Below are 22,589 nucleotides of genomic sequence, written 5' to 3' on the forward strand. Positions count from 1 at the left end.
TGTATATTATTGTCTGTTTCTGTGCTGGCTGATAATGTAGTGTATTATGTGATTATCAAGAGATGTATTATGAGATAAGCGCAAATACCCAGTCCCTGGGCCACATGAGTAACCAGATACGGGAATCGAATCTTGGACTCTCTGAGCCGACACTGACCTTTCAACCACGGAGCCGGGCTATTATTATTATTATTATTATTATTATTATTATTATTATTATTATTATTATTATTATTATTATTATTATTATTATTATTATTATTAGTATATGCCTTTGCTGGGGAGACCTAGAATTTACTGTGTACTATGTTTTCTGATATGGGTTAGAACATATTTGTTAAGTTCATTGATCTGTCTGTCTTATCCTCGGTTTTACACTATGAAAATGACTGACGTATGAGATAAGATTGATTGATTGATTGATTGATTGATTGATTGATTGATTGATTGATTGATTGATTGATTGATTGATTGATTGATTGAACGACATTCCTTATGCAGCCAGTCCCTGTTATGAATGGTGCGACAATGCCTTTCATATGGTTCGAAGTCCGGCTCCATGCTTAGCGTGCTGGCTTTTGATCACAGGGTTCCCGGGTTCGATTCCCGGCAGGGTCGGGAATTCTAACCATCATTGGTTAATTTCGCTGGCACGGAGGCTGAGTGTATGTGTCGTCTTCATCATCATTTCATCCTCATCATGACGCGCAGGTCGCCTACGGCCGTCAAATCAAAAGACCTGCACCTGGCGAGCCGAACATGTCCTCGGACACTCCCGGCACTAAAAGCCATACGCCATTTCATTTCATATGGTTCGAACCCCACTGTCGGCAGCCCTGAAGATGGTTTTTCCGTGGTATCCCATTTTCACATCAGGCAAATGCTGGAGCTTTACCTTAATTAAGGCCACGGTAGCTTCCTTGTCATTCCTAGCCCTTTCCTGTCCCATCGTCCTCATAAGACCTCTCTGTTTTGGAGCGACGTAAAGCCAATTGTAAAATAATAATAATGATCTTACATGTGGTCATTTGGTGTAAGAATTTTATTGGGCTTAGCAGATTGATATGCAATAGCAACTTCCGGCTAGGTGACAAAAGCAACGGGAAGCGCCCTCACTCCTCATTTCTCTAGTATCCTCTCCAATGACGCCTAGGCCATCCACAACATAATTATGTTATTGTTTCTACATCCCGCTAACTACTTTGACTGTTTTCGGAGACGCAGAGGTGCCGGAATTTTGTCCTGCAAGAGTTCTTTTACGTGCCACTAAATCTACTGACACGAGGCTGACACATTTGACCACTCTCAAATACAACCCGACTGAGCCAGGATCGAACCTGCTAAGCTGGGGTCAGAAGGCCAGCGCGTCATCCGTCTGAGCCACTCAGCCCGGCCATCTGTAAGAGCGGAGCTATTGACAATCCAACTCGGTTCCGTGCTGCTCCGATTGCTCCACTGTGGCTTTGCTGTCCTCGAACACCAAACATGAGGGCGAAGTTTGCGACAGTGCCGTGTGTAGAGTGACATCGTACCAAACGCGTAACGTAGACGTTCTTCGCACATTTTTCTGTTAAGAGAGAGGCACGTATTTTCGTGATCAATTTTGACGTTGGAGACGTGATTCATTAGAGTGATGTCCGTCTACCAGCAACATCCGCATCTTCATGGCATTTTTATTGTTTGGCTAGCATTTGGCTTTCTACTGGGAGTATAATTTAAAACCGCACTCTTCTGCTCACAGGTCTCGAAAATCCCCAAGCGAGCGCCATGTGGCTTTTGTGAAGTTTGGGGTGATAAGTTTTGGCAGCTAACGCAACAGTTCGCTAGTAACTGTTGTTAATGTTATTGGCTTTACGTCCCACTAACTATATTTTACGGTTTTCGGAGACGCTGAGGTGCCGCAATTTAGTCCCGCAGGAGTTCTTTTACGTTCCAGTAAATCTACCGACACAAGGCTGTCGTATTTGAGCACCTTCAAATACCACCGGACTGAGCCAGAATCGAACCTGCCACTCAGCCCGGTAGTAACTATTGTAAGGTGTGATGTGAGGTTATTGTTGGGATGGTTAAGTACATTACAGCGCAGAGAAGATTTGTGGTCGAGTGTTATTTGCACAAGAAGAAGAAGAAACCAGTTAAAAGGTGCCCTCGAATATTCCGTAGACAGTTCTCGGTTCTACATTACCATCAAAACGTTACGTGGAATAACTCGTTCACAAGTAGCGTAGTGCAGGTTCCGTAACTAATAACTAATGAGAAAAAATAGCGAATGAGAACACTTTCACACCGGAGAGGTTAGAAGATACACAGGCAAGATTGCAAGTCAGTCCACGTAAGTCGCTTCGAAGAGTACCTCCTGGTATTTCACACGTAATGTAACAAAATTATTACATTTACGATCTTACCGGACTCTTCATGGCGAATTCAGTTTCATTTACTAGTTTATTTATTTATTCTGAGCACGTATAGATAGTGAGTTCCGATTCGTTTCTATAGGCGTAATCATGCAGTTTCTTTGAGACGACTACGTCCGTTCGCCAGTGCGGACACTGCACTCGCTGTCACCGCTTCTCTGCGCTCCTTTGCCTCGGTACTCCGCTATGAAGTCTTAAAATATACTCCCTGTATAACGCAACTCGGCATATCTTCGATCTCAGTCCGCTTGGCATTTCCTTGTCACCTAATACGTTCGTGATTTATTTCCATCACATCCAGAACCCACTTATCCTTGCACGATCTTCTTCACTCTTTAGGCGAGACCCAACTTAACCTGAACCTATCTGCCTGAACAGATTTCTCCCCTCTGAATTGGGTCGTGCATCTCTTGAGTATGAGTTCCAGATATTCCAGACGTATGAAAGGTATTCTAAACTATTCTCTATCAGCTTGCGTTCGGGGGATAGTGGGTTCGAACCCCACTGTCGGCAACCCTGAAGATGGTCTTCCGTGGTTTCCCATTTTCACACCAGGCAAATGCTGGGATGCCTTTGCTGGCGATATGTATTGTTTACAGTGCACTGTGTATTTCTGGTATGGGCTTGAATAAATTTGTTGCTTTCATTGATCTGGCTCAATCTTATCCTTGGCTTTGACAATATGAAAATGGCCGAGCTGTGAGCGATGCTAGTAATACGATTCCTTATGCAGCCAGTCCCTGTTATGAATGGCATGAAAATATCGCTCACGGGGCCCGTTGGTGCATGCATTTCAATGGGCTTGGCAGACTGATATGTAATAGCAACAAAACTACCTCATTTTTAATTTCTCTAGTATGTCTCTTCAGTGACACCTAGGCTATCTTTGACAGCTGCTGGCGGAGTTGTGGAGGATCAAACCAGCCTTCGGGCTGCATACCCAATACATAAATCCTGGGGCTGTACTTAATTAAGGCCACGGTCGCTTCCTTCCCACTCCTAGCTCTTTCCTATCCCATCGTCGCCATAAGACCTATATGTGTTGATTCGACGTAAAGCAAATTATTAAAAAAATACCATTCTCTTTACTCGAATATTGAGGGAAACGATAATTACAGAAATATTTGTCACAAGTTTTACTGACGTGAATAATAATAATAATAATAATAATAATAATAATAATAATAATAATAATAATAATTGTGCAATACGTGACTTTAATTACTGTCGACCTTTAGAAACACTGGATTATCAGAATGTTGTCCCGTGGGAATTTTAATACGTTGAAAGCCTGGACTACAACACGGAGTTAGAGAATTTTAACACTGTCGTGGGATCAAAAGGACTTGTCTAATCGACTGCTCCATTGAGATTGGCAGCATTCTTCATAATGTGACTTGTAATAGCGCTTCTCTATAAATCTGTGAGAACAGATATTTCCAGAATACTCAATCAAGTTCGTACTGTAGGCTATTATATTTTCAACAATTTATCCACTTATTTCTATTAGACATTCAATTTTTCTCTTAATTACAATGAATTATTGAGATTTCGCAAGTGTTACTATGTTCTTTGCTTGAGAACTGGTCACAGCTAACTGCAATGTAGCCTACAAGAAAAGCATTTTTTCGTACTTGTACGACGCTACTCCATCTTTACGAGGCTTGATTTGTTGTTACAGGAAGGCGGTGGGGAGCGAGAGTTCGGAGCAGAGGCCTCTCCGTTCGACACCCGACTGGAGCGAGAGTGCTGTGAATGGGGACCACCTCTGGGTGCCCACATCAGCCTCAGGAGACTTCTGTTACGTGGGTGAAACCGACTGCACGGTAAGTCTTACGTATGTCTTTTCAAATAAAAGTGTTTTCATTTCCAAAACTTCTTCTGGACCCATTTTAACGAGATCATATGGAAGCGTCCCTAAGAAAAAGGTTCAAACTTCAAACCTTTCCCTGTTGTATTTCAGAAAGTATTAACTGCACTTCGTACGCCAGTTGGATTTTTAGACATTATCAGGTACATTTTATTTTTCAGAAAGTAGTAATTATATTTCAGATTCATCAATTTTATTTGAGAAAGTGCCGTTTGTAGTTCATATTTATCAATTTTATTAGCAAATATGAAATTTTTATTTCAAAAAGTGATAATTTGTATTTCAGAAAACTTGCCTAATTTAACAGTTCATTTCGTTACCATGGCAACAGTTTATTTATAATTGCGATAATTTAATCTTTTTTATTTACCTTCACTTCCCAAACAGTTTGCGTTGCCGACTAGGACAACGTATACCAATATATATTATAATTTAATACTGAAACTATAGTTAAATAAGATGAGAAAACTGGAAGTAACAGTTTAACGGGAATGAGGCTATTACACGGGACTTATAGGCGATGCATTAATTATTGAGGTTGTACAGGTGATTCCTCAGTATCTGGATCGATCCTTTCAAAGCGTAAAGTGCAACATCCAAGCAAATCTGCGACTGGATCCCAACGGATTTGAAAAAAATCGTCGGGCTGAGTAGCTCAGACGGTAGAGCGCTGGGGCCGTCTGAGTCCAACTTCGCATGTTCTATCCTGGCTCAGTTCGGTGGAATTTGAAAGCGCTCCAATTAAGTCAGCCTTGTATCGGTAGATTTAGTGGCACGTGAAATAACTCATGAGGGACAAAATTCCGACATTCCGAAAACCGTGGAAGTAATTAATGGTACGTAAAAATTATTATTATTATTATTATTATTATTATTATTATTAGTATTAGTATTATTATTGTATAGTACTGCGTTTCGCCCTCTAAGAAGCACGTAGAACCATTACTTAGCACTGGTTTTCTTGTTCTTCTTATATTCCCAAAACTTCTTCACCTTTTCACTTTGGGCCTGTCTTCTTTCTTGTGTCCATGGGTTTTTGAGTTTCAAATTCCTTCCTGTTGGATTCTTGAGCATGAAGTTGATTTTATGCCTGTATGTAATCCATGTACTTGCCAGTGGGATAATATCGATTTCTCTGTAGGTGTCTACCAGCCAGTGTATTTTGGATTGTCAGATTCCGTTGATGTGTAAGATTTTCTTTGTCAAGCGAGAGTCGTCCATTCGTGTTATATAGCCGTCGAATTTCATACGTCTTTTCCGTGCAAGTGAGGTGAATCGTTCAGTCAGCGAATACAGTTCTTCTGAGCTTTTGCGCATTCAGATACCATCTTCAGTTTTGGGTCCAAATATTTTCCTCAGTATGTGCCGCTCTATTTTCTCGATGTCTTTGACGTTGGTAGTTAATGATGACGTCTCCGGTACGTAGAGTACTTCTGTAACAACGACTGTGTGGTTGTGACGAAGTGTGGCTTTGGTGGAAAGCGATTGATTGTTGTACATACAGCATACAGTATTCCAGGTGATTGTGTAGGCTTCACGAAATTTTTCAGTACGTGATTTGTTAGCTATTCTTTCGTTGCCAGTGTGTCCAATAATTGCACCTGGGTACTTTGAATGTTTAACTTATATGATGTTGCCATTCTTGGTTGCAAATGATGCCAAGTTTGGGCTCTTACAAGGGGGAATTGCCTACTCGTCATCACCGATTTCGCTCAAATTTATAGAACATGCAGGGCTTGGCTAGAAATGAAAGTACCCAAAGTGGGAACTCCAGATGGCCAAGCGTATAGAAAATAAAAATAAAAATAATCATGTTGACGCGGCTCTCGCACCGTATAAGCCACTTACGTTACTGCGCACGCCGAGCAATAGTTGGCGTAGCGTTAAGAGCTTGGACCGGTCATTGGATGGTCGTGGGTTCGACTCCGCGTGTGGAGAAATTTTTTCAATTTTTATATTATTCATTTATTTTAATTTATTTTATTTTATTTTATTTTATTTTATTTTATTTTATTTTATTTTATTTTATTTTATTTTATTTTATTTTATTTTATTTGTATGCAAAAGGCATATAGGTCGTCATTTTTTTAATGAGCGCACAATTGTAGAAAATTTGGAGTTGCGAACTTGCCCGATGTGTTCAAACAGAAATTCTTCTTTTTTCTTCTTTATTGGCTACCTTCCCTCCTTGGGGAATGTTCCATAAACGTGAATAGTCGTTTCGCTGTAAAATTCGTTTTCACCTGACAAATGAAGGTTGCTCCTGGCGGCTTTACATAAACAATAGATTCTTGCCGCAGGTAGAAAAACGTCTGATAATTAAATCCCAATTTTTTTACCTTTTCTATGCCTTTTGCGTATAAATAAATAAATAAAATGAATTATTCACCCCTTTGCTTAATTGGAGAATGAATAATATAAAAGTTGACCGAAACCAGTCTCTACACGGGGAGTTGAACCCACGACCATCGAATTACCAGTCCGAGCTCTTGCCGCTACGCCAACAACTGCTCGGCGTGCGCACTGACGTAAGTGGCTTATACAGTGCGAGAGCCGCGTCAACATTTTTATTTTTATTTTCTATACGTTTGGCCATCTGGAGTTCCCACTTCGGGTACTTTCATTTCTAGCCAAGCCCTGCATGTTCTATACATTTGAGCAAAATCGGTGGTGACGAGTAGGGAACGCCCCCTTGTTAGAGTCTATGTACTGTGTTCGTTTGTAAGAGACTCCTTGTGGGTGGAGGACGCAGACGAAGAATACACCCACGGTATCCCCTGCCTATCGTAAGAGGCGACTAAAAGGGGCAACCAAGGGATGATTGTATTAGAACCTTGAAACTACTTGTGATTAGTACCATCACGCGGGGAACACCATGGGTCGCCTTTACTTGCGAGTAGTACCACTATGTTAGGTACACAATAGGTGTGTGATTAGTAGCAGCAGGAAGTGATTCACTGTGGGTTTCTAGTACCCGTGATTAGTACCACTGTGAGAAACACCACGGGTCTGAGCGTTGTCTGTGATTAATACCACGATATGAGCGACGCCGTGGGTCTGCGTTGCCCGTGATTAGTACCCACTATATGAGGAACACCATGGGAATACCGGCGCCTGTGATTAGTACACCTGGGTGAGGAACACCATGGGTTTGCGTTGCCTATGAGTGGCGCCATTGTGTGAGAAACACGATAGGTCTGCGTTATCTATGCGACGTACAATACTTGTGAGTAGTACCATAATGTGTGGAACACCGTGAGTCTACGCTACTTTTGATTAGTAACGTAACATGACAAATACCATGGTTCTACTTTACTAGCGATAAGTACCATTATGAGGGGCCGTTGACCTGGATTTTGGACCCCTTTGGACAACAAGCATGCTCAATTCAGGATTGTGCTTTAGAAACAGTTTCTTGGTCAGCGGTACTATTGTTTATGATAGTTTCTGGGTCGGATCTACTGATTGTTCGAAATTCATATCCATCCATTCGTTCTTCATCGCATTTTTATTCTGGTCTGCGGATGATTTTGAACTTTTAAATTGTCATTACATTTCGCACCATTAGGGGCCGATGACCTAGATGTTAGGCCCCTTTAAACAACAAGCATCATCATCATCATCATCATCATGTTTGTAAGAGTCCGGTTTTGATGGCGGTCTCATGAATCTTCTCGATGGCATGGCTGGCTTCCATGGGAGTCCGGGTAATTACTGCTAGGTCGTCAGCAAAAACAAGGCACTTATGTTGATTCGGTTATTTTTTATTCCTACACTTATTCCAGGTATTACTTTCTCCCATGTTTTGATGATCTTATCGAGTACCAGGTCAAACAGGAGTGGGGACAGTCCATCCCCTTGTTTTACTCCAGTTCTAATTTGGAAAGGTCTGGAGATTTCATCCATGAATTTTACTTTAGAGAATGTCTCTTGTCAAGGTCTGTTCGACTAATATACTGTAGTTGTTTTTGTTATCCGCACCGTATTCACGAAGGGTGATTGCGGTCAATCGAGTTGTAGGCTGTTTTGAAGTCTACGAAAGCGACAGCTGTGCGGTTCGACTGGCGGTGTTGCAGTATCATCTTGAGGTTCCAGATATGTTCCGCACATGATCGGCCCAGTCGGAAGCCTGCATGGTACTCACTGATCTATTGTTCTGTCTGTTGTTCCAGTCTGGTAAGCAGAACACGTGTGACCATTTTGTAGACAATTGGTAGAATTGGAGTACCTCGGTAATTGCTGGAATCCGCCGTGTCCACTTTTTGAGTATTATTATTATTATTATTATTATTATTGAAAAATTCCGATCGTCGCCATAAGACCTATCTGTGTTGGTGCGACGTAAAGCAACTAGCAAAAAAAAAAAAAATTCCAAAACAGATCTTGGGAATGTCCAACGGCTTCCGGTCATGAGCCCCACCACACGCAATTCTTTGAAGTTACAAGCTTCCCGGAAGTAGCTCATTGTTGGCTCTTACACTTCCTCTTTCCCCCGGTCTACAGCTGCCGGCTAATCCAGCCATTTTAATGGAGCTGAAGTATTTGCTGTTTAAGTAAGTTACGAAAACCAGTGACTAGTGGGTAGTCATTTATTTCGATACACTACAGTTCGTCATGTTGCAGGCTTAGGAGAGGAAAATATGCCTGTTGTACGTTAAAATTCATTCAAAATGCGTTCTGAAATTTTTTTGCTAGTTGCTTTACGTCGCACCGACACAGATAGGTCTTATGACGACGATGGGACAGGAAAGGGCTAGGAGTGGGAAGGAAGCGGCCGTGGCCTTAATTAAGGTACAGCCCCAGCATTTGCCTGGTGTGAAAATGGGAAACCACGGAAAACCATCTTCAGGGCTGCCGACAGTGGGGTTCGAACCTACTATCTCCCGAATACTGGATACTGGCCGCACTTAAGCGACTGCAGCTATCGAGCTCGGTACGCTCTGAAATACAATTGATGTTTTCTGACATAAAAAAGTTAATCATCTGAAATACAATAAAATTGATGTTTACCGAGCGAGTTGGCCGTGCGGTTAGGGGTGCGCAGCTATGAGCTTGCATTCGGGACATAGCGGTTTCGAATCCCACTGTCGGCAGCCCTGAAGATGGTTTTCCGTGGTTTCACACTTTCATGCGAGACAAATGCTGGGGCTGTACCTTAATTAACGCCACGGCCGCTTCCTTCCCACTCCTATACCATTCACATTCCGTCGGCGCCATAAGACCTATCTGTGTCGGTGCGACGTAAAGCAGATCGTAAATAAAAAGATGTTTTCTGAAATTAAAGTTCTTAATCCGAACGACAGTTTCCGACTTCCGAAATTAATTATTCTTTTCTGAAATACAACTAGTGAAAAAGTTTTAGTCCGGCTCTGTGGTGTAGTGGTTAGCATGATTAGTTGCCATCCCCTCAGGCCCGGGTTCGACTCTCAGCCACGAACTTTGAAAAGTGACACACGGGGTCCATTAAGCCTCGAGAGGTCAATTAAGTAGAGGGGGTTCGATTCCCACCTCAGCCATCCTCGAAGTGGTTTTCCGTGGTTTTCCACTTCTCCAGGCAAATGCCGGCCGCTATGGTACGTAATTTAAGGCCACGGCCGCTTCTCTCCCTGTCCCTTCTCTGTCTCTTCCTATCTTCCCATCCCCCCACAAGGCCGCCCCCTGTTCAGCATAGCAGCTGAGGCCACCTGGGCGAGGTAGTGGTCCTCCTCCCCAGTTGTATTCGTCGACCCGAAGTCTCACTCTACAGGACACTGCCCTTGAGGTGGTAGAGGTGGGATCCCTCGCTGAGTCGGAGGGAAAAACCAACCCTGGAAGGTAAACAAATTAAAAAATAAAGAAAGAAAGGAAAGGTTTAGTATCGAAGTACACGTTGAGATTCAGAGTTCCTTGAACAGCACTTCGACATAATACCGCCCGCTGAAGAAACAAGTAATGGGAGTTAAGCTTTTCCCCTAGGTCAGTGTAACACGACCAGGTGTCCACCTCCCTCTTGGCGTGGTTTTCATCGGTGTTTTTTAAGCTTTCTTTTATAAAGTACCACTTCTCATGCTCCAACAATTTCAGGAACTACCAGTGTCTAAAATTACGAATAATATTGTGTGAAAAAGAAAAGAAAGGATTGAAACATATTGTGAAAAACAATTTAATTTTCCTCAAATATATTAGAGTTATCAAATGGTGCACTATAATGTGGTTATGCTCAGGAATGCTGCAAGTACACGCATCATACACACATACTCAAATCATAGGCTTAATGGTTGGTGCTAGAGAGATAATACACAAGAGGTTTGTCAATTCCTGTAAAACGTCCGGCCTGAGACACATTTTTAGGAAGGAAAGCAACCCATAGTGCCAAGATGAAGCAATACTGGGGTGAGAAGAAAGCTTACCAGAGTTAGGAACCACGTGGTCAAGCGGCCTCAACGAAACAAGGAGATGATAATCGATAGTTACCTATAACAAGGACTTCTGTCCTTATATTCTTCGTCATCCATTCGATTTATCTGTGTTCGGTGTGCGTCTTGCGTAACTTTAGTTTGCTCTTGGCCTGTTGCATGTTGTGGACATTTTTACTTTGCGGGTAAATCAGAATTATTTATCACATAATTATTCCTGCGCTTTGCTCGTGAAAGTAACTTTCAATTGCGAAAATGACTCCTCCGACCAGTAGACTGCAGTGTGGATGTACGTGACAAAAATAGTCAAGTATCACAGTGTGTAAACGATGTTCTAAGCATGTCAAGTTCAATGGAAATACAGCCAACCTTTGATCATAATTTTGCACACAATATTTTGATCGGTGTTGTTACGGAGCTACCCGTGGACCAACAGAGGTGAAAGAAGGTGCCGGGATGAATGGGTCTAACTACTATGTCAAGAAAGAAATTAAACTGAAGTGGAAGGTTATATTTTCAAAAAACAACAAGTTAACAAATTCTCACTTAGTGAGATAACAATGACATATCAGGTACCATGACAAAGTTTAGACAAAGCAAGAAAATACAAAATTTAGTGACTGTTTAGTAATCAGGGCTTCCAGCCCTCGCTTCACAATTCTTGAGCACTCGGCTCAAATTTACAAAAGAGCACAATTTTACAAGGGCAGAAATCCCCTAATACAATGGAGCACTAGCTCCGTAATTTACCATATCAAGCCTCCTAGAGGCACTTTTACAACACTTGAAAAAGAGCTAACGTGCTCTCCGTTTTCCAAGCCTATTAAAGGCGATATCAGAAAATTACAATCACTTGCCATCAAGGCACAACTTACAAATTTAAAACAGGGGTATCTAGTACCTAACCTATTGGGCCGTAGCGGAAAAGAACAGGTTAAGTAAATGGCCCGAAACACTAATTGAATGGAGGCGTGTACTTGCACTCCTAAATATGCATTCTAAAAACCTAAGGGGCACTAGGCCGATGAAACAGGGGCTATTCCCAAACTATGGAGGTGACTCGTATACGAAATAAAATTTAAGACATTACGGAGAGGAAGAAAACCAGTTACAAAATGTAGTCACCTCAAACCAATATGAAGGGGAGCTCGAGAGGGTACATCACCCTCTATCCCCGATTTACAGTTAAAGATTTATGAAGTTATTACAAAAGCCGGCAGAAGTTACATTTACAGAAAAGTAGGTTACATAGTTAAGGTTTCAGATATCTCCCTCGGGTTAAACTGCAGAGTTAGCAAGAAATAAAGATGTTAATTGGCCATTACCATGCTGAAGAATTACTGCCTGATGAAAGAGGCACCACCCGCCTCCCGCTTGACACACACCCACTAAGTTAGATGACGATCAAAAATGGCCAAGAGACGTGAAAATCCGCAGTTTGTAAACCCTCGGGGAAAGTTCGAGACCTTTCATGAATAAACCAGCCACACCCTCTCACTTTATTGGTTAACATCAAAAGGGACACTCAGAATCGAGGAAGAAGCCTGTGATAGGCGGAAAATTAATTACAGAAATTCATGTTTGGCTAAATTCAAAACAGGCGGAAAGAAAAGATCAATATTGCCAACCCAAAAATGAATGAACATAATTTTGTAAAAAAAGAACTTAGGAATTCAAAACTTCTTCAAATCAGAGTTCTTCCACGTCGCACCAGGGTGCATGATCATAGTTTTTTAGCAGTGATATCTGTTGAAGAAAGTCCCAACTTCTTGATAGATGGTAATTAAAACAAGTAGAATTTCATATAGCACATGAAACTTCAAAATAACAAAATTTCATTAGATTTCTGTAGTGACATCTTCTGAGTAACGGTTTAAGTAGGTGTAATTTCCAGTTCAAGATTTCTCCAGAAGAGGAGTTCTTTAGGCGCAAGATTTAGAGGTGTACCTCCCGGTACAGTTATATTTCATTCTCTTCCTTATATTGTTTCTCTTGAAACTGCCGTGATTAAATTGAACGTAATTCGATATAATGCGAACCATATAATTTGGTATCGGGAAATGTCGATATTTTGTATTGATAAAGTCGGCAAGTATCGATATCGAATGAAATGTCTCCATTTTAGTATATCGCAACGTCCCGACCAGCACCTCAACGCTAATACATCCCTAATTAGAGCTATCCCCGTAAGGTCTCAAGACGACACCCCGTGCAGACGTGGTTGCCCGGAGAGAGAAACTCTTGGACATATCTTGGGGCGATGTGACCGTGGAATGCTCGTACGAAATGCCCCCCCTCCCCCCTCTCCCAATCATACTGTACGATCTAAGACTGCTCCATCTCAAAAAACGAAAGGTTGGGAATTTGTTGTTGAATTGTCCTGTGTCGTTGAGAATGGAGCAGCAGAGAATTAACTTTCAAAACTAGACATGGCTTTGTTATAGATCCAACATTTCGCTTCGAATTAGGTGGTGATCAACCTTCATCATTCATCATGATCTGCATTCAGGGATGTCACCCTGGGGCATATTCCCTATCAGTTATTCACCTTGTATTTTCGTACATGATTTCAAAGAATTTGGAAATTTGTCAACCATCTCCCTTGGTAATTAGTCCAGTCCCTAGTTCCTCATCCTATAAACGACTATTTGCCTCTATTTCTCGTCATGAATTAAATCTTTGTCTTCTTTCCCACTTTTAAATCTATACTCAAGCTTATTCTGGTTTGGACAGTGATAAGATCGTCAGCATTGAGACGAAGCAGTACGATACCTGGGAGAATTAGAGCCATGCTTCTTCCGACCAGTCGCCTTTCGGAAACGATCCTACATATTTAGTGGACTTGTAATTAATATGTAGCCTACCGTGCAATTCGGGGTTTATGAAAGTATAATTCCTCTCATTTATAACATGCATACCAACATTGAATCCGGCCCCGTGGTGTGGGGATACCGTGCCCGCCTCTTACCCGGAGGCCCAGCTTCGATTCCCGACAAGGTCAGGGATTTTGACCTAGACCTGAGGGCTTGTTCGAGGTCCACTCAGTCTACCTTGATTACAATTGAGAAGCTATCTGATGGTGAGAAAGCAGGTCCAGTCTGGAAAATCAAGAATAACGGCCAAGAAGATTCGTAGTGCTGACCACATGACACCTCGCAAACTGCAGGTGTTTGGCTGAGCAGCTGTCACTTGGTAGGCCAAGGCCCTTAGGGGCTGTTGCGCCGTGGCGTTTGGTTGGTTATACGAAATTGCTATAATAATTCAGACATTTTATAGGAGTCGCCCATTTAAAGACATAGCGAATTCAATTTATCGCAGTTGGTGACATTTCATTGACCTGCCATGTGAACCCACAGAGAATGGAAACAAGCCTTAAATATTACCAGGTCGCTCACCTTTCAACACAAACTCTACCTGCCATGGTTTATGGAGCATGCTAGTTATAACAAGGACTGAAGGGCTTTCTACCTCCCCCACCACATCGACGATGTAAGTGGGTCGAGTTGAAACAAGCTTTGACTATTATCTCTGACATTAGGGCGCAATCAGCAGAACACACACGCACACAGACACATAATGCAAGTCTTCTATCTGCGGTTACCAAGGGGAAGAGTTTGACGTCCACAGGATGAATGTGCTCCCCGCCACTTCACCTCCATTCTGATAACACGCAAGTGAACATGTACTGTCCATTGAGTGTTTTAAGACCAGTGACCAGAGACTGCATCGCTCTCTTTGACACAACCGACACTACGTGATTGAATGCGGGAGTTGATCGTAATTTGAAAAGTACTGTACCTTGTTCATTGCACTCAAAGGCTTCACCACTTCACTGCCACATGTTAAACTAATCGATTTCCTTCCTTAAAATTACTCTAATAGACAACTACTTGAGGTGCTTTTTAAACCCTTGTGAGTTCGCGGGGTCGGTAGATGCAGAGTGGGTCTCGGTCCATAAGTGGTCTCGGCTGGTCCGTGGTCCAACAGCTCTGCACTCTGACCGGCCAACCGAGCAGAAGAGGGGTGGCCACGGCTTTACCGTGGCTCTACGCCTCTGGCTGGTCCCAACCGTCGACTGTCCTGAGAATGGTTTTCCGTGGTTTTCCATTCTCCTGCACTAAGACGAATACCGGGACAGTTCCTAGTGCAGGCCACGGTCGCCAACCCCCTCACCTTCTCCGAGCATCATCTTCACCGTAACAAATCTCCCGGCCTGAGAGACAGCGTCAGCGTCTAAGAGGCCCGCCTCCCCGTTCAGGGGAGGAATGAAAATGTAGTAGTAGTAGTAGTAGTAGTAGTAGTAAGAAGAAGAAGAACGTCCATGGTCATTCTTCACCACATGCGATAAAATGGCAGTGACCGAGCTCGATAGCTGCACTCGCTTAAGTGCGGCCAGCATCCAGTATTCGGCAGATAGTAGGTTTGAACCCCACTGTCGGCAGCCCTGAAAATGGTTTTCCGTGGTTTCCCATTTTCTCACCAGGCAAATGCTGGGGCTGTACCTTAATTAAGGCCACGGCCGCTTCCTTCCCACTCCTAGCCCTTCCCTGTCCCATCGTTGCCATAAGACCTATCTGTGTCGGTGCGACGTAAAGCAACTAGCAAAAAAAAAAAAAAAATGTCAGTGACAGACTGGCGCACGACAAAGCTGCCCTCCTGGCTAGTTATAGCAGATCAACTCATTTGTGTTGGCTGTTGGGGAAACATTGGGAGAATTTTCAAACGTACTCTATCACATGAGCTATCAAGCTACAAATTTGCGAAAATTAATGCTTTCCATTAAATCAGATTTCTTTAGGCTATTTGTTCGAGGCGTCGACTAGGAAGATCTTTTACACCTACTTGCACTATATGTGAGGAACCTGCGTGTATTATGTAAATGGCGGAAGTGTAATGTGAGGAAAGGAACATTAAGGACGACACAAACTCCCAGTCCTCAGGCCAGGGATATGAATTATTTACAATTAAAAACCCCTGACCCGGCCGGGAATCGATCCCGGGGCCGCTGGGTGACAGACCAATGCGTTGCCCCTCTACACCGTAGTGCCGGACATATCAGAATATACAAGCAACGAGAGTTATTGCTATAAGTTAATTGGTCATTTGAGGAACAACACGAGCCATTTCCCCCCAAAATGAATGAGGAGTATTCTACAGTGATCAGTAGCATAGGTACCTAGGGGGGCGGTGGTGGTTATAGTTACAAAATGCTGTTAGAACATAACGAACATATGAAAGTGCGCATGCAAGACTCATCATTATAAGGACACTGATACAAGTGAATTATGTTTATATTCAGATTGCAATACACTACAAAGTAAATACAGAACAAGACGATCAAGGCGAACAGTTTTACAGTGAATGGTATGTTCAGTTTACAGTCTAAAATCCAATTTTCGAGGCTTCTTACAAAATAGATTGAACAGATCTGTTGATTTTACAATTATGTTTCTGAATATTAATTTACTTCATTCTTTATCAGTTTCTGTTTATTTTATTTTTGTAAAACTTCCATGGTGGGGGAGGGGGTGTTCTAACCCCCAGTAACACCTTCCCTCCCCAGCACTAGCTACGCCCCTGACAGTGATAAATGCACCTTTTACATTCCTGACCCGATCGAATGACTGGAAACAGGCTGTGGATTTTCAGTTTCACTGTAGAAACCACGTAAGTCACATCTTATCTGCATTGTTGAGTAGTAAAGCATCGATTTGTATGTTTCTTTGAGTAACACCATTGACTTGTGTTCTTTCTCTAGTAAACAGCTGATTCCCAACACATTTCAACCGTACCCGCAAGACGATGATGTACAATTCTTTTACCAAAAGATTTTTGCATGACCAACCTTTACTAAGGCCGGCCCCCGTGGTGTAGGGGTAGCATGCCTGCCTCTCGCCCGGAGGCCACGGGTTCGCTTCCCGGCCAGGTCAGGGATTTTTCTCTCGACCTGAGGGCTGGTTCGAGGTCCACTCAGCCTACGTGATTAGAATTGAGGAGCTATCTGACGGTGAGATGGCAGCCCCGGTCTCGAAAGCCCAGAATAACGGCTGAGAGAATGCGTCGTGCTGACCACACGACCCCTGTAATCTGCAGACCTTCGGGTTGAGCAGCGGTCGCTCAGTGCCGTGGGGTTTGGTTTGGTTTTTAACCTTTACTAAGGAATCTGCTACAGAGCATGATGTTTTAGGTTGAGAATAGTTCTTTAGCAAGAAACATGAGGTATATATCTTGAGAATTCAGTTTACTACCGATAACTGAAACCATCAATTTCTTCATATTCACACAACACATTACACTACCAATCACCACAGAAACACGCAATAGTGATTATATCCCTCCATATAGGGTTGCGTCAGGAAGGGCATCCGGCCGTAAAACATGGCCAAATCCACATGTGCGACACAGTTCACACCCGCGATCCCACGGATGTGGAAAAAGCGGTAGAAAAAGACGACGACCTGAAACCATCAATTAACTTGAGAAACACTGGAAATTGTTATTCAGTATTTTGAAAAGCATTTTCCCCTTAATTAGAGCATATAGGCCTAATTGTTGTATAATTTATATTGTACTAATTTCGTGCGGCTGTTTCTAGCCTGCTGCAGCATATGTAAGACAGACCCTTCGACGAGGGTGGGCGGCATCTGCCCTGTATAGAATACTGCGTGGTATTGTAGTGCAGAATAGTGTTGAATGTGGTGTGACGATAAAGAAATGTATTATTATTATTATTATTATTATTATTATTATTATTATTATTATTATTATTATTATTATTATTATTATTATTATTATTATTATTATTATTATTATCTCACTTTTCATGAACCTGGCCATTCTTTTGAGGATATACTAATTTTTCTTTCGGTTCATCGGAAGGCATTATCTCCACTGTGGGTGGAGTCAAAGGACGCATCACCAAGCGAGTTGGCTGTGCGGTTAGGAGCGCGCAGCTGGGAGTTTCCATTCGTGAGATAGTGTGCGCCGTAGTGGTAGAAGAAGGGAAACTGCTCATCTAATCGACCGGATAATGGCGATTAACAAAAGGATATTTTAAGGAATGAATAAAGAATATATTTTCATATTTTATTATATTTTATGCACCTAAAATTCCTAGAATGTTTTCAACATTGAGAGTAATTGAGGGTAATAAATAAATTACAAAATTGTGAGCAACTGCAAAACGACCTCGATAATGTTGTGAGATGGGCAGTAGGCGATGGTATGATAATAAACGGGGTTAAAAGTCATGTTGTGAGTTTCACAAATAGGAAAAGTCCTCTCAGTTTTAATTACCTTGTTGATGGGGTGAAAGTTCCTTTTGGGGATCGAAGTACCTAGGTGTTAATATAAGGAAAGATCTTCATTGCGGTAATCACAAATATGATTGTAAATAAAGGGTACAGAACTCTGCACATGGTTATGAGGGTATTTAGATGTTTTACTAAGGTTGTAAAGGAGAGGGCATATAAGTCTCTGGTATGTCCCCAACTAGAGTATGGTTCCAGCGTATGGGACCCTCGCCAGGATTACTAGTTTCAAGTAGTGGAAAAAATCAAAAGGAAAGTAGCTCGATTTGTTCTGGGTGGTTTCCGGCAAAAGGGTAGCGTTACAAAAATTTTGCAAAGTTTTGGGCTGGGAAGACTTGAGAGAAAGGAGACGAGCTGCTAGACTAAGTGGTATGTTCCGAGCTGTCAGTAGAGAGATGGCGTGTAATGACGAATAATTTTTTAATTTTTTTTTTTTTTTTTTTGCTATTTGTTTTACGTCGCACCGACACAGATAGGTCTTTTCGCGACGATGGGATAGGAAAGGCCTAGGAAGTGGAAGGAAGCGGCCGTGGCCTTAATTAAGGTACAGCCCCGGCATTTGCCTGGTGTGAAAATGGGAAACCACGGAAAACCATTTTCAGGGCTGCCGACAGTGGGGCTCGAACCCACTATCTCCCGATTACTGGATACTGGCCGCAATTAAGCGACTGCAGCTATCGAGCTCGGTCCGAATAAATTTAAGTGGTGTCTTTAAAAGTAGGAAAGTTCATAATATGAAGATAAAGATGGATTTCAAGAGAACAGATTGGGGCAAATATTCGTTTATACGATGGGGAGTTAGGGACTGGAATAACTTATGAAGGGAGATGTTCAATAAATTTCCAATATCTTTGCAATCATTTAAGAATAGGCTAAGAAAACAACAGATATGAAATCTGGAACCTGGGCGACTGCCCTAAATGCAGATCAGTATTGATTGATTGATTGATTGATTGATTGATTGATTGATTGATTGATTGATTGATTGATTGATTGATTGATTGATTGATTGATTGATTGATTGATTGCCTGAGACGCTAGAACTGTGGATTTTTAATATATCTTTTTTACCTGTTGTTCAACGTCGCACTGATACATCGAAGGTTTTCGGATCCCAAGAATGGGAAAGTGCTATTATTATTATTATTATTATTATTATTATTATTATTATTATTATTATTATTATTATTTTATAGCAGCATGACTCAGCCTGGTCCTATGCGTTATGTAAGCAGCTCTACCGCGCTGTGGTTGGCCAATTGCACTCCTCTACATCCTGTTTGTTATCAGTCATTACCTTTATCGCTGTGTTAACTACAACACTAGCTTACAACATTCACCTTTTCGTAATCATGTTAAATAGTTGCTTGAATGACAAGACTTTTTCGTCCTCGTCGTTGTTGTTATTGTTGTTGTTAAAATACCTGGCTTTATCTTATTGTGCTAAGGCGAAGAAGAATGAACAGAGGGTTTGAATTAATTATGTTACCCGAAGCCTATAACGGTGCCGATATTTAAAATTTCATGACTCACGAGAGACCGAGTGAGTTGGCTATGCACTTGCATTCGGGAGTTCTTGGGTTCGATTCCGACCACCGGCAGCCTTGAAGATGGTTTTCTACGGTTTCCTACTTTTATATAAGGCAGTGGCGTCTCAAAATGTGGCTTCAAATATACCAAAGTAGAATACAAATCAGTACAAAATAACATGCTTAAATCATTTCACTAAAAGTTCCTTGTGCGGTTGCTTCTCCACTCATAATTTGGTAGAACCCCTAAAACTGAGGATGCATTTTTCCGAGACTAATCAGTGAGTGTGCAACAAAACTAAAATTACGACTGCAGGGCTGAGCGGCTCCGACGGATTTCTGACCCCAAGTGGGCAGATTCAATATTCAGCTCAATAAAAGTAAAATTCTCAGCAACTTTGCTACAATGCTGTATTGTAACGAATATTAAAAGATGCGAACAATATTCTTGGATTTACGCAGCACGAAGTCCACCTGAGTATGACAACAAGCATAAAAATAGTGCGTGCAATTACCACATTTACCAGTACTCAAATTAATTGAAATTCAAACGATTCTCCGTCTTCAATGTAAAGCAAATATTTTCCCGTGATTACGAACCCTGTTCAAAATTACCTACTAGCGAAATCTTCCGGCGATATAATGCAATAGTGACATCTGGGAGCTGTGGCCAACAGTAACAGGTGAGGTGGTGGACCCTTGTGGTCGACTGTAATACAGTACTATCACTTGTTTGAGGGTAGCTGTAGACTGAAAGGCGCATACCTTACCGTGCTCCTAGCTTATGGAGATATCTGTGGATAAACCATGACGTCATCTCCATGCGCGTGCGTATAGTCTTCAGGCTCGTCGCAAAATCTCCAGTGTGCACCTATTCGAGTTTGTTACCGCCGCTGATGTCGTCCATTCTTGAACAGTCCCAGCCTTGTCAATCGAAACGAACAGCTGTCAGTGTAAAGGAGTTTCGATATAAGTCGAATCCTTTCGATCGATTGACGAAATCAGGTAGAAACAAAGGGAAACATTTTGAATTATCCGTGAATGCGTGAATATGCATTAGAACCTGGTGTTCACGTGCTCATGTGCTCCTGAGAGCCCACTGCCACTGATATAAGGCTAATACTGGAGCAGACGTTCATTAAAGCGTCGACTGCTGCTATGCCACACCTGACGACGCTCTTCTTTCTCAACGTCACTGAGAAGCTTATAACATTAGTCGCCACGAACCTGCTACGCAGGCGTAGCAGGGGGAGAGGTGATACTCCCACGTGGCGCGTCCCAGGTGGCGGATAGGGGGGTCCTAACCGGCTTGCCGGCGGACTTGAGGGAAATAAAATACCTCTCGCGGACCAAACACACACCCCCTGTGGGTGGGGGAGGCTGACGAATAATACACCCACGGTATCCCCTGCCTGTCGTGCGAGGCGACTAAAAGGGGCGACCAAGGGATGAATGAATTAGAACCATGAAACTACTCTTGATTCGTACCATCATGCGGGGAACACCATGGGTTGCATGTACTTGCGAGTAGTCTCACTAACATGGTACGAAATATGTTTGTGATTCGTTGCAGTAAAAAGCCTGGCCTGGTGGATTCCAGTACCCGTGCGTTGTACCCATGTGGGCAACACCGCGGGTCTGGGCGTAGCCTGTGAGTTGTACCACTATATGAGCGACACCGTGGGTCTGCGTTGCCTGTGATTAGTACTCACTATGTGCGGAACACCCCGTGGCCCTTGGGACCGGCACCCGTGACTAGTACCCTAGGTGAGGAAACTCATCGGTTTGCGTTGGCTGTAAGTGGCGCCATTGTGTGCGAAACACCATAGGTCTGCGTTACCTGTACGAAGTACAGTACTTGTGAGTAGTACCATCTTTTGTGGAACACCGTGAGTCTTCGCTACTTCTGATTAATACCCCAACTTGACACATACCATGGTTCTATTTTACTCGCGACATGTACCATTCTGTGGGGCCTTAGACGTGGATTTTGCACCCCCTTTAGACACCAAGCATCATTGTGCTATATACGTGGTTCCTTGGTCGGTAATAATGTTATTTTCGTTCTCTATTGAATCCGATCCACTGGTTTTTGTTTTTGTTTGTTTGTTTTGTGTTTTGTTGGGTTCCTGTCCATCCATCCATTCATTCTTCATGACATTTTTTATTTTTATTTTGGTCAGTGGATGCCTCTGTAATTTTTGTTCTTTCATTTCGTACCATTAGGGGCCGATGACCTTCGCTGTTAGGCCCGTTAAAACAACAAGCAAGCAACATTAGTCAGATTTTAGGCATATGGATTGGCCGAATTGCGAACCGTCCAGTGTATTTCTCTCTATACCCGTGGGTGGACACCTGACCCACTCTCCACTTTCCGTCTCGCACAGAATTTAGTTCAAAAGAATTAACACATGATCTGTTGCTCAACCAGACAATGCCAGTATCTCGGTTTCACGGATGATTTTCGCATGATTCTCACCTGTGACACAGTGTCTTATTTTAAGCACATTTCCCGTCACATCATAGGTAGATGATTTTTGTTCTTTTCCTCACATTCATAGAATTATATTTCTGAAGACGAATATCAAATCATACTTCTTGGTTCGATGGAAGCAGGTGAGCTAGGTGCAAGGGCCAGGAAGCTGCAAATCACAATAATGTGAATAAAATTATTAAATTTCGATAAACTACGGTTAATCCTCGCACAGCACTTAACAATAGCAACTATCAAAGTGGAGATGATGATTTTAGTTTAATCCTCTCGGTTCATGCTTAAGCCTCCGTGGCTCAGGCGGCAGTGCGTAGGCCTCTCACCGCTGGGTTCCATGGTTCAAATCCCGGTCACTCCATGTGAGATTTGTGCTGGACAAAGCGGAGGGGGGCAGGTTTTTCTCCGGCTACTCCGGTTTTCCCTGTCATCTTTCATTCCAGCAACACACTCCAATATCATTAATCATTGCCCCAGAGGAGTGCGGCAGGCCTCGGCAGCCGGCACGATTCCTATCGTCGCTTCACTCATTCCTTCCCTGACCCGATCAACGACTGGAAAACAGGTTGTAGGTTTTAATTCA

At 42.6% G+C, this 22,589-nt stretch overlaps 1 protein-coding gene across 1 annotated transcript in view; it reads left to right on the top strand.

Moving 5' to 3' along the window:
• rdgA (retinal degeneration A) overlaps positions 1-22,589 on the top strand; it is a 570,411-nt gene that overhangs the window by 102,563 nt on the left and 445,259 nt on the right. The window contains exon 2 of the mRNA XM_068226570.1: positions 4,096-4,240. Coding sequence (XP_068082671.1) covers positions 4,096-4,240 — 145 coding nt within the window. The remainder of the gene's footprint in view (positions 1-4,095; positions 4,241-22,589) is intronic.

The sequence above is a fragment of the Anabrus simplex genome, chromosome 3, assembly GCF_040414725.1.
Source record: "Anabrus simplex isolate iqAnaSimp1 chromosome 3, ASM4041472v1, whole genome shotgun sequence".
Classification (NCBI taxonomy): Eukaryota; Metazoa; Arthropoda; class Insecta; order Orthoptera; family Tettigoniidae; genus Anabrus; species Anabrus simplex.